Source organism: Schistocerca gregaria, chromosome 7, assembly GCF_023897955.1.
Source record: "Schistocerca gregaria isolate iqSchGreg1 chromosome 7, iqSchGreg1.2, whole genome shotgun sequence".
NCBI classification, from domain to species: domain Eukaryota; kingdom Metazoa; phylum Arthropoda; class Insecta; order Orthoptera; family Acrididae; genus Schistocerca; species Schistocerca gregaria.
The window spans coordinates 219,479,670-219,491,897 of NC_064926.1; the positions used below are offsets into that span (position 1 = coordinate 219,479,670).

At 41.3% G+C, this 12,228-nt stretch overlaps 1 protein-coding gene across 1 annotated transcript in view; it reads right to left on the reverse strand.

Annotated features, from left to right (window-relative positions):
- Window positions 1-212: 212 nt before the first annotated feature.
- Window positions 213-12,228, reverse strand: part of LOC126281354 (mucin-5AC-like) — a 534,499-nt gene continuing 522,483 nt past the window's right edge. The window contains exon 4 of the mRNA XM_049980262.1: window positions 213-5,086. Within this exon, the coding sequence (XP_049836219.1) occupies window positions 4,910-5,086 (177 nt within the window). The 3' untranslated portion in view covers window positions 213-4,909. The remainder of the gene's footprint in view (window positions 5,087-12,228) is intronic.

The window sequence follows — 12,228 nt, forward strand, 5'->3', positions numbered from 1 at the left end:
AGTGACTCGATTTTGAAAACTGAATCATTTACAAATCTCACATGATTCTGTGCTTTTTTTTTTTTTTAGAGCTGCTAGGTACATAGAGGAGATCAGCTTGACGCCGTAATTTCATTGAGTTCGCTGAACTTGATAGAGGAGACTCACCTGGAATGACGGCCAAAGCCTGTATCGAAGACGAGGAAAAGGCATAAAGGATGCAAATGCTATGCTAAAGTAAACATCTCTTTATTTACATAATTCATTATACATCAGCTTTAGTCATTAAACAAATTACAGAAGAGCAGAAACGGAGCAGAAAACACAGCAGTTGGCAGTTACTCGCTGGTCGGAGCGCCGCTGATACGGTTTCGGGACGTGGGTCTCTTGTTTCACAACGGCCACTTTATTCGCACGTAATTTCCTTTTAGCCGCGTAATGCGTTCCATCTGAGTAACAAGATTTCCGTAATCTCCGAACCGGTGAGCTGCCGGCTGGCATTCTGACGCGCAGGCGCAGAAGCGGCTCTGCTGGAGTTACCCTAGCCAGCTTAAGCAATCAGCTGCACGAGTAGGGCCATCAAACGTCTGCTGCTCTGCTGACGGCCGTAGCCCGAAGCTGAAATCTTTATTAGCCAAGGCATTCCATCTAGGAGCGTCTTTTGTAGTTTTAAGGGACATACCATTTCCATATCTTGCAGAGCAGCTATAGATATAGTTCGGTATCATTGACGGCGCTCGAAGCTAAGTATGCAGGCAGCTGATAAAGGGGAACAAAAAACAAAATGAGAGATAGGGGAAGAGTGCAGAAAAACAAAATATGTATACAAGATGTATTCAAATTAATGTGAAACTGACTCACGTGCAACCACACGATAGTAAAAGCAAAAACGTGCCATTATTCTTAGATCCCCAAGCGAGCCACTGTGAAGTAACTACGAATAGTCGTCACCTGCCGCCTTTGGCTTCAGTATGAAATATTGCGCTTTTTAGAATAAACGTAATTTGTAAAATTTTCGATTAAGTAACCACCAAATTAGGCTCAAATTACAACCGTGGCCTGTGGTTAGAAAATAAGGTACATGCATGCACTTGAACATTTTGCTGCCGATGACTCTAACACTTCAAACTTGTCCAAGATGTACAGGTCGTGCAGTACCTGTATACTTTGGCCTCTGTGATCACCTGATCTCACTATTTTTCGTTTTGTTTTACGGTCAGCAGACAAGTGAAGTGCACAGCACTCCCCGTGGTACGATTGGAGAACCGACGCAACGAATCGTGCACTGTGCGAGATAATTTGCGGGTGAGTGTAGCTCATTGCAAACAATTGTATCCTATTGCTTCCAAACGCGAGCGCGATACCTGGAACAGCTGCTTCAATAGATAGAAGTAGTCCACAGTACATTGTACCATCGAAAATGATGAAGTAGTATTGTATGACTTGTTAAGATATCCCATGGGTGAATTTCAAGCCCACTTATATGAGGATTTAACCGGAAACTCTACATTTCTAACATACAAGTGACTTAGCTACCCGCACTTATAGGTTTTATGCAACCCAAAACCTGCTTAACTACATTAAATTTCTTAGACAAAAATGTCATTTTCATCTTTTTGTTTAGGACTAATAGTTCACACGTGAGCGAGACAATATGAAAATCTCCTGCGTGGTTTTCCAAGTTGAAGCGAGTTGCATAAAAGCAATAGATCGGGGTAGCTGTATCACCTTGTATTTCTACTAACTAGAATATATTTCATACTGAAGTCTGCGGTGGCTGTATACCAAATTTCAACAGCGATCTAAACAAACATCTTGTTTGGAGACACGTGTTTACTGGAACGTTTTTGCTTCTATTATGATATATTTTCAGCCGAGTCTGTTCTTGCTGTTAATTATGATGGAATCTATCTATTATCACCAAGTACCCAAACTCCATACTTCTGAACTCTCTTGCCACCTGTGGCACGTGTGGTAAGAACTACACAGACATTAAGTTTCTCCAGCTGGAAGGGAAATATTCCCAAATCACAATGTATCTGTGACATCATATTTACAAAATATGTGGGTTATCACTTTCAGTAGCCAACTCTTTCGCTATGCGTTTACATGTGTGATAACGAATACAGAAATAGAGTGAGAGGTAGAAAGAGAGAGGTGATATTGATGGAAAGACACATATGTTTATAAGTAATATTGAACAGAATGTACGATTTTGGGAAGTAGCCACTGACAACCAAAAGCTGTCCAACAGTGCTGTTGGGATTCTCGCAACACTGCATAATTTGCGATTGACACGTATTGTAACCACATTGTCCTCGTTTCGTAATACAGATAGTTCAGCACTCAAGCAAATCTACATTGATTGACTCTACTTGATGATGGAGGTACAAAATAGTCCGAGGCTCTTGGTCTAGTAAAATAAAGTCTCTGGTGAAACACATCTGTGCATAGCAATTGCTATTCATATCAGTTCCGTTGGGCTTAACCTCGTTTCGAGCTAACAGGATGCTTTCTTAATCAGACTCATAGAGTCTGGAAACACTGTCGTAAATCTTGCTTATATATTAGGATGAAGTTTTGCAGTTCAACAAAGAAAATAAACTGCTTATCTCTATGAGAAAGAAAAGAAAAGAAAAATAACATAACAAAAGAACACCATGAGTTACATGCTTCACTGCTGCGTAGAAATAAGCACCTTCACTCGCTAGCGCCAGTGCGTTATGCCTAAATTCTAAACTAAATTATAATTTAGAGCACCATTATTCATAGCGTTATTACATAATTACAATGTAAGTACATATGTGAATATCCTTTTCTACTAAGGTCTACATTCGTGTCTGCACAAATTGTACAATGTTCAGTTCTTGAGCAAATATTCTCGTTTCTAATCAAAATAGTCGCCTCTGTTGACATCAATTACATGTATAATGTATTAGTAAAACACATTCATGATTTTTATTACTTTCGATAGCTCCTTTAAATTAAACTTCACAGCTTCTCACTACGAAATTTCGGTAGTTTTGATGTCCTCGTTACAGTATGATACATAATGAACTGTATTCCCTTAAGAGTGTATTTCAAATTTTCATAAATGAAATATGGCCTGGTTACCTAAGTGAAACAATGTTGAGCACTACATCCAGAACAGATTAAGTAATCCAAACAATCAAAGTAACGCATCAGTCATCATTCTTGACTCATTTAATTTTTTATTTACACATCTATTTCGTCAAAAGTGCATTAAAAGGATTTCTGTTCTGAAGAGACCCATAAGCAGTGAGGACAAGAATTGTGTGTGATCTGACGAGCTTCTGGTGGAGTGCAGCCTTTTGCAAAAATAGGAGACGCAATGGCTATATAAAAACACATCGACTCCGGTGATGATAAATGCTGGTGAAGAGCTATTACGCAGAAGTGTCGATCACCTTCGAAAATCCCCAAATCATTTCCCGTAAAAAGAAAATGAGATCTCACCATCAGGTGCATGACTTCAGCCCTGATAAAAGTAATGCTATTAAAACAGTGTCCGTTAAAAACTTGGCAAGTAGATTGAAAGAAGAAATGATACTAGAGTGGTGGAGTGTATTAAGTAAGCACTTCGGAATTTAGAGAATTGGATAACGGTGAAAATCATCATTCAGCCAAGTTATTCTTCAGGGTTAGTCTTCAAGTGACATTGCATTCTTTTTCATACAGTACTTCAGAGGATATCTGACACAATTCGAAACTTTCGAAGTACTCACGAGGTACTTCTGTATCAGTTTCCTCCATGTGATACATATTCGATGCTCGGTTGAGAAGATTAATTAGGCCTACAAATGAAAGAGGTGACATAATAACTACAATTTTTGCAATTTTTGGCGCAGTCCTTATAAGTGGCTCCTGACAGTTTTCTCCTATGTTATCAAAGAAGCCAAAAGTATTTGACTGGTGTCCTTCATTCAATCTCCAGCAACAGAAACCACGTAGGGATGTCTTCACGGGAACTTAAAATACTAAAACAACCTCTAAATGACTCAGATCCCCATAAAACCCTTATTAAAGACTTAACTACTGAATTATAGGATCATATCTGATTCTTCTTCGTGATGAATATGCACCTCCCTTGTTGTTTAACCAAGTAACGATCTTAGTGTCTTTAAGTACAGCTGATACATAGTGGCCGACAACAGAACCACATCCAACAAAATTTGCTTAAAAATAGAAATAACAGCATTTACGACACATTCAATATATTAATCTGGAATGAAAATGTTTCAGTTTCACATTTTCCTTGTACACCAAGCAGCTTCTCTCGCATGTAAATACTGCACAATGTAGCACTGCCCAATGATGAAAACGGGATTAATGTAAGAAACAGGAAGTATCCGTTATATTGAGCTTAATTTTCTCCATAAACTAAAGCGACCATACCATGTCGCGAACATCGATCAATAGTTGAGAATTCTGACAATATGTATCGCAGCTACTTAGAAAATTGCGGACTTATCCGAAGCAAGTGAATTCAATGAGTCACGGCTTGTTGTGGGCAGCAAAATGAGTTCTCGGTCATTCTCTGATAGCACTCAGCAGTAGAGAAATTCAGTCGTGAGACAGAAACTCTTCGCACGTGAGACGGATTCACAGTGGGGCATTTGCCCAGTCATCTGGAAGTGAGCTTTAAGTACTACAACCAGTCGTCTACGAAGCACACCTCCGCCTTAGAGGGACCGAAACAACGGTTCCAGATCCAGTACAGAGAGAATTCCGCACAGCAACAAGCAGTAGGTGTTGGGAGCGATGGCCTCTAGGTATGACCCGTCGAAGCGTGTCCCGTCGCGCAGCTGGTCGATATCGGGCAGCACGTGTAGAATGCACCCAGGTGTTAGGTGGTCGATGCGTTCCAGTCCCTCGCTCGTGAACGCCAGTGGTCTTGTTGGGCCGCTGCTTACGAGCAGGCGTAGCAGCGCACCAGGCCGACCTCGTCACAGTGCATGCACTTCAGCGCGACGAATTCGGAGGTGAAGTGGTTGCGGTGCATCGACTTCTTGGAGCCGTTGCAGACGGAGCAGGGCAGCAGCCGGAAGCCGCCGCACACCTGGCACGTATGGCACACCGTGGGGTCCTGCAACACACACAAACGTCTTGTAGCAGTCTCCCATCCCATCAAAACCGAATAACTGCATATTCATTTGGTAAAAGCTAGAAAAATCAACGTCTACATCTACAGCATGCAAACGGTAACTGTTTATATCAGGAGAGAAGTCTTCCGAAGTAAGAGTGATTTCAGGTGTGCCGCAGGGGAGTGTCATAGGACCGTTGCTATTCACAATATACATAAATGACCTGGTGGATGACATCGGAAGTTCACTGAGGCTTTTTGCAGATGATGCTGTGGTGTATCGAGAGGTTGTAACGATGGAAAATTGTACTGAAATGCAAGAGGATCTGCAGCGAATTGACGCATGAGGCAGGGAATGGCAATTGAATCTCAATGTAGACAAGTGTAATGTGCTGCGAATACATAGAAAGATAGATCCCTTATCATTTAGCTACAAAATAGCAGGTCAGCAACTGGAAGCAGTTAATTCCATAAATTATCTGGGAGTGCGCATTAGGAGTGATTTGAAATGGAATGATCATATAAAGTTGATCGTCGGTAAAGCAGATGCCAGACTGAGATTCATTGGAAGAATCCTAAGGAAATGAAATCCGAAAACAAAGGAAGTAGGTTACACTACACTTGTTCGCCGACTGCTTGAATACTGCTCAGCAGTGTGGGATCCCCACCAGATACGGTGATAGAAGAGATAGAGAAGATCCATCGGGGAGCAGCGCGCTTCGTTACAGGATCATTTAGTAATCGCGAAAGCGTTACGGAGATAATAGATAAACTCCAGTGGAAGACTCTGCAGGAGAGACGCTCAGTAGCTCGGTACGGGCTTTTGTTAAAGTTTCGAGAACATACCTTCACCGAAGTGTCAAGCAGTATAATGCTCCCCCCTTACGTATATCTCGCGAAGAGACCATGAGGATAACATCAGAGAGATTAGAGCCCTCACAGGAGCTTTCCGACAATCCTACTTTCCACGAACAATACGAGACGGGAATAGAAGGGAGAACAGATAAAGGTACTAAGGGTACCCTCCTCCACACACCGTCAGATGGCTTGCGGAGTATAGATGTAGATGTAGATGTAGAAATACATCCGCATTCTGTGACTATGCACTGACGTTAGCTGTTTGCGACCGTGTCCAAGGAGATGTGCGGGCCCTGTGGCGTATGTCACAGCATGTGACATTATAGGTCTTACAAGTTGCAGCGGCCGTCTACAGGGTGGAACAAGTTACTCCATGAGACTACTTGAATACTTCGTAGTTGCGGGTTTAGGCAGACTCACCCTCTCGACAAGGTATTACAAAGTTAAGGAGTTCAGTGGGTACCTTTTCATTGACATACTGATTTCCCACCTGGTTCCAGAGGTAGCCGAGGTCTCGCGATGTATGTCGGACCGACAACTAGTGTCAAATCAGAAGTTAGTTGTGGTGCCCGCACTTCCCCTACGCCCCGTTTGCGGCACACGAAAATTTGTGCCGGATCGGGAATCGAACCAGGATTTACCACTTATCGTGAGCGGTCGCCGACCACTTCGGCTATCCAAGCACGCCTCCAGGAACGATCCAAACTTACATGTAGAGGATGTCAAATTAAACACCTTTCAGCCGTCTATTTTCCAATCTTATTCTGCTTGGCAGCCAGTTTCAGCATTTTACTGCGCTATCTTCAGGACGCCGACCGACGTGTAGGAAGAATCTGCCTCGGTTGTGATCAAAACAGGGCCAGCAATACTTGTATTAATAGATCTTTGCTAAAGTGATCACTTCAACCACCAAAAAATCTTCAACCGTGGTTGAAGTGATCACTATAGCAAAAATGTACTAATACCAGTATTGCTGGCCCTGTTTTGATCACAACCGAGTGATCACTATAGTAAAACTCTTGAACCGTGGTTGAAGTGGTCACTACATTAAAAATCTTATACCAGTATTCCTGGCTCCTCTTTTGATCACAACTGAGGTAGATTCTTCCTACGCGCCGGTCAGGGACCTGAAGATGGAGTAGTAAAGCGCTGAAACTGGTTACCAAATAAAATAAGATTGGAAACTAGACGTCTGAAAGGTGATTAATTTGACATTCTCTATCGAGCAGCCGAGTCCCGCAACCGTCTCTAAAAGGACGGATATATAGAAACTTACATGTGTCAGGCAGTCTGGAGAACATTGCACTGCGAAGATACAGACACTTTATAAACACAGACATTACAACTAACAGTGATGTAACCATGCCTCTATAGGCTGAAATGATGATATGTTTGACTCCCTGGGCGAGAATCATGAACTGTGCGACCGTAAGGATTGGGACTACGTGGCGCATGGAAGTTTGGGTCGGTTCTGAAGGCGTGGTTAAGTTGACCGCTCGCGATAAGCGGGAAATCCAGCTTCGAGACTCCACCCGGCAAAAATTTTCATGTGTCACATCAACGCACAGTTGCAGAATGCGAATCTATTCCGTAATTTTTAACACAACTGTAATCGTCAATGATAGTGTCTCGAACAGACACGCATGCATATCTGAAGAACATTTTGTTGTGAAGATACAGAGTCCGTACAAACAAAGAAATTGTAACCGTCGATGATGTTTGCAACGTACTACATTGGTGAAGAGGAAGTCGAGACGACCAGTTTGATGTAGGAGACTTGCGGACAATCACGCCGGAGAACCGCCTCAAAGTGGCCTACAAAAACTACCTAAGTTACAGGGCACGTGCACCACGTGAGATTTTCAGTAGCCTCTCCCATTCTTTATACCAGTCGGCTATTTCGTTAACATTATCAATTCAAACTTTTCTGTGAGGATAATGAAAGGAAAGTGACTTTTGTAAACGTTGTGCAAAAACTAATTAAGTTTGCAATTCGATCTAAACTTGACCCTCACAAGAGTAGTAGTTTTGCAATACGAAGGCCGGACCAAAGAAACGATTTTATCCCAGTTTGAGGTAAAATGTACAAAAATGTCAGTTTTACATTCTGTGAATGTAAGAAGAAGAGATTTTTAATATTCAAGGAGAGTTTTAATCCATATCTCGGGCCGGATGCATGCACTAAATATTAGGTAGCTTTTGTACGCCAGTTTCAGAATGTTTCCTAACTTGATAGACCCTGAGTGTCTCACATGAATTTATTCGTCTCGATTTCAGCTGTACAACGGTAGTACGTTGTAAACAGTTACCGTTTACACCCTGTATACTCTAAAAATAGCTGTGAAGTGCAAGACAGAGGGTACTTCAGTCTGTAACAATTACAGCAAGTAATAGTGAAAATATAAAATGTATGAAACAAGCTAATTCTTGTCAATTCTACCAAGCTGATAAAAAATTTTATCACACAAAGAATTGAAATGTAGCTGTGGTTTTAATTCATAAAGGATAATAGAGAAAACGTATTGCCACAGTATGTATAAAATGACAAAAATAAAACGGTACGATAAAAATATTGTTCAACACTTAAGTCTTTTCATTCCAGTACTTTACATCAGCTGGTATTGTAGGTAGCAGTTACTGCAGTTTCTCCTTATATGTGTTCTAAAAACATTTTTTGTGTAGTTTACAAAACATTTTGTTAAAAAAATAAATAAATATGGCAAGGCCTAAAAGCACGTAAGGGAAAAATTCCCACAATTGTGTGAATCAAAAGTTAAAGAAGACATCATCGTTGACCTAAAGAAGTGAGAGATTTTCAAAGACAAGTAATTCGGTGAAATGTTAAATGGTGATAAGGAGGATACATGGAAAAATTTTGAAAATGTTTGTTGCTGTTTGTTTCAATTTCTTAGGAAATTAGAGAGTAGAAAATTATAAGGAGTATGCAGGTGAATTGTTGTCATGTCATGAAAAGTCGGACTGCTCCATGTCTCTGAAATATGCTTCCTTCATGCCCAACTGGAAATTCTGGAGCAGTTTCTGAAGAATATATCGAGCAATTTCATCAGGGTATTGTAAACATGAAGAAGAGGTATTCAGGGACGTGGTCTCCTGACGTTTTGGCAGGCTATTGCTGGACTAGTGCTGCCGATGCTCGGGATGTAGCTTACAAGCGGTAAGTCAAGCAAAAACGCGTAGTGTAGCCGACTTTCAGTTTGATTATAAACTCTTCAAAATGTTATGTGAGAACATTGATTATGGTAAAGCCATCTATAGTACTGAATGTTATTAGCTCTAACGGTACCTACAGTTATTTTCTTTATGCATTATAAATTAAAGAATTATTTGTGTATGTTTGCTAGTTTTCATATGTAACTACGGAATAGTCATTAGGAAATTCTTCAGTTTTATTTGGCTTACTTTTTCTAACTTTTAGAATTGATGTCTACCTCACTTTGTTACTGCAAGAACGCCAGATTGTTCAGCTGATTTTTTATTCCATGAATTCACAATTATAAACAATATTCTCACTTATTTAAAATCTCTAGGGTATATTGCTACTTAAATAAATATGCATACTGATGGTATAAAACAGGACAAGTACTCGCATTTGTGAAGCTGGAAATACATATTTCTATTAATGTTTATTTTTCATCGCATTATATTTAAATAGATGTAAAAACGCAAAATAAAAGTAATTTACAAATATCCTATGAAATTTTGTTGCACAGTGTTATCAGGGATTCTCCCACTACCAATCATGTGTGGAGTGCAGGCACAGTGGTTACTTAAACGCATATGTGCGTGCTGTAATTAGTCTGATATTGCCTATGAGATCCCTACGTGAGCGACATATACGAGCTTTCAGTACACTCCTCGAGTCCCTATTTGAGGCTGGTTCTTAAAACTTTTAAATTTCCGTATGATAGGTTGTGTCAAGTACCTGCTGTTTAAAGAATTATCAGCACCGCCGCGATGCTCTCCCATAAGTCAAACTTGAGATCATTAGTACTGCTGTTCTTTGAATAGTTCAGTATCGTCTGTGATCCAATTTGTACACGCTCCACAGATTTCAGGAATATTACAGGGTGGGTCACACTAGTCTTTTATGAGAAATGTTCTTTATAGGTGAAGATTTTTTACTGAAGGAGGTAAAGACTCTTTTATGTATTTGAACAACTTGCTACAAAATTCGCTGGCTACGTTCTTTGTTACCAATATGTTAGTCGCACACACCGCGTTTGGATAGCTGACAATGACCGCGTGACATTTTAGCACTGTAATAGACACGATAAACACTGTTCCATCAAAGTGTAGACTGATACAAGTTAGGAGGAATCTGTATTTCTAGGTCCAGATTTGTTACAGTTGCCGCGTGTAGTGGACGCGCAGTCTCGGGCGCCACGTCACAGTTTGCGCGGCCCCTATCGCCGGAGGTTCGAGTTCTCCCTCGGGCATGGGTGTGTGTGTTGTTCTTAGCATAAGTTACTTTAAGTAGTGTGAAGTCTAGGGACCGATGACCTCAGAAGTTTGGTTCATTATGAATTCACATACATTTGAGCATTTGTTAAAGTTGTTTCTGATGTTATTATCCTAAACAACAAGTTAACTATAAAATATTAATGAAACACACTGTTGTTATATTACTATACAACAATGTTTCTTATGACATGATCTGTTGAACAAAGTGTTAAGCTGCAAAATGATTGGATGGACAAACATCTATTAGGAACATTACATATGTAGATTGTGGAAACTGGGAATGTGGGTCTCACGGGGAGCGTGCAATGGATGAGTCCCTGCAGTCGCGCTATTCATCTCTGTCCTCGGTGGCTCAGATGCATAGAGCGTCTACCATGTAAGCAGGAGGTCCCGGTCGGGGCACACATTTTCATCTGTCCCCATCGAGGTATATCAACAACTCCTGTCGGAAGCTGAGGGTTTTAATTAATTATCATTTATTCTAGAGAAGCTGCACGGTCATCAATGGTATCCGTTCTTTCGAGAACAGTTACTCTCTTCATACATAATTTGAGAACAGTTTACGATGCGTAAGGTAGAAATGTTTCCCTACGCTAAGACATCACATTGCATATCAAGAATGGTGCATTGTTAGGAGAGAGTAGGTCGACGTGTACCAGGTTCCCTGCAGGCACAATGCGGCTGCTGTAGGGTTAACAGGTGTATGACAGTGTGCGAGTGAAATTGGATGACTACTGGAAATGTTCTCCAAAGTTGAGGTATGTGGGACAGTATGAATCTTGTAGGCAGGAGTCTAAATTAACACAGGATTGCCGTGTCCCGTCCAGCCGTAGTGAAACGATGTCATCATATCAACAAAGACTTGGGTGACAAAGGTCGTGAAGGAACGTCACCGACATCGACTGCACATGACTGTATCAACGTAATCGAGGATCAGATACACAGCAATCCTAGGCTATCCAACGATGAGGCGGTTCTGGAATGATTCGGTGACGAAGGAACTGAGCGACTGGCAGTAAGTACCGTTGGTTGTATACAGAAATTTGGTGAGAATGTATCATGTATCAACGTCATTTTGAAATGTAGTGCATCAGTCAGTGAGAGGTCCTTGGTCAGCCGTAACAACGTGTAACATTCTTTTGAAGTACCATGTATGTGTCAGGTAATCCAGGTATCTGCATGTATGTCAGGTGTGGTCTTATACACTAAAGAGCCAAAGAAACTGGTGCACACGCCTGATGTCGTGTAGGGCCCCCGCGAGCACGCACAAGTACCGCAACACGACGTGCCGCTGACTCGAGTAGTGTCTGAAATAGTGCTGGGGGCAAATGACACCTTACATCCTGTATAGCTGTCCATAAAGTCGTAAGAGTATGAAGGGGTGGGGATCTCATCTCAACAGCACATTGCAAGATATCCCAGATATGATGAATAATGTTGATGTCTGCGGAGTTTGGTGGCCAGCGGAAGTGTTTTAACTCAGAAGAGTGTTGCTAAGAGTCACACGCTTTAAACTGCCCGAATTGCTCAATACCATCAGAATGCACAGTGGACATGAATGGATGCCGGTAAACATACAGGATACTTGTGTAAGTGTCATCTGTCAGAGTCGTTTCTAGACATATCAGGGATCCCATATCACTCCAACGTAACACGCACCACACCATTACAGTGCCTGCACCAGCTTGAACAGTCCCCTGCTGACATGCACGGTCCATGCATTCATGAGTTTGTCTCCATACACATACATATCCATCAGCTCGATATAATCTGAGACGAGACTCGTCTGACAGGGCAACCTGTTT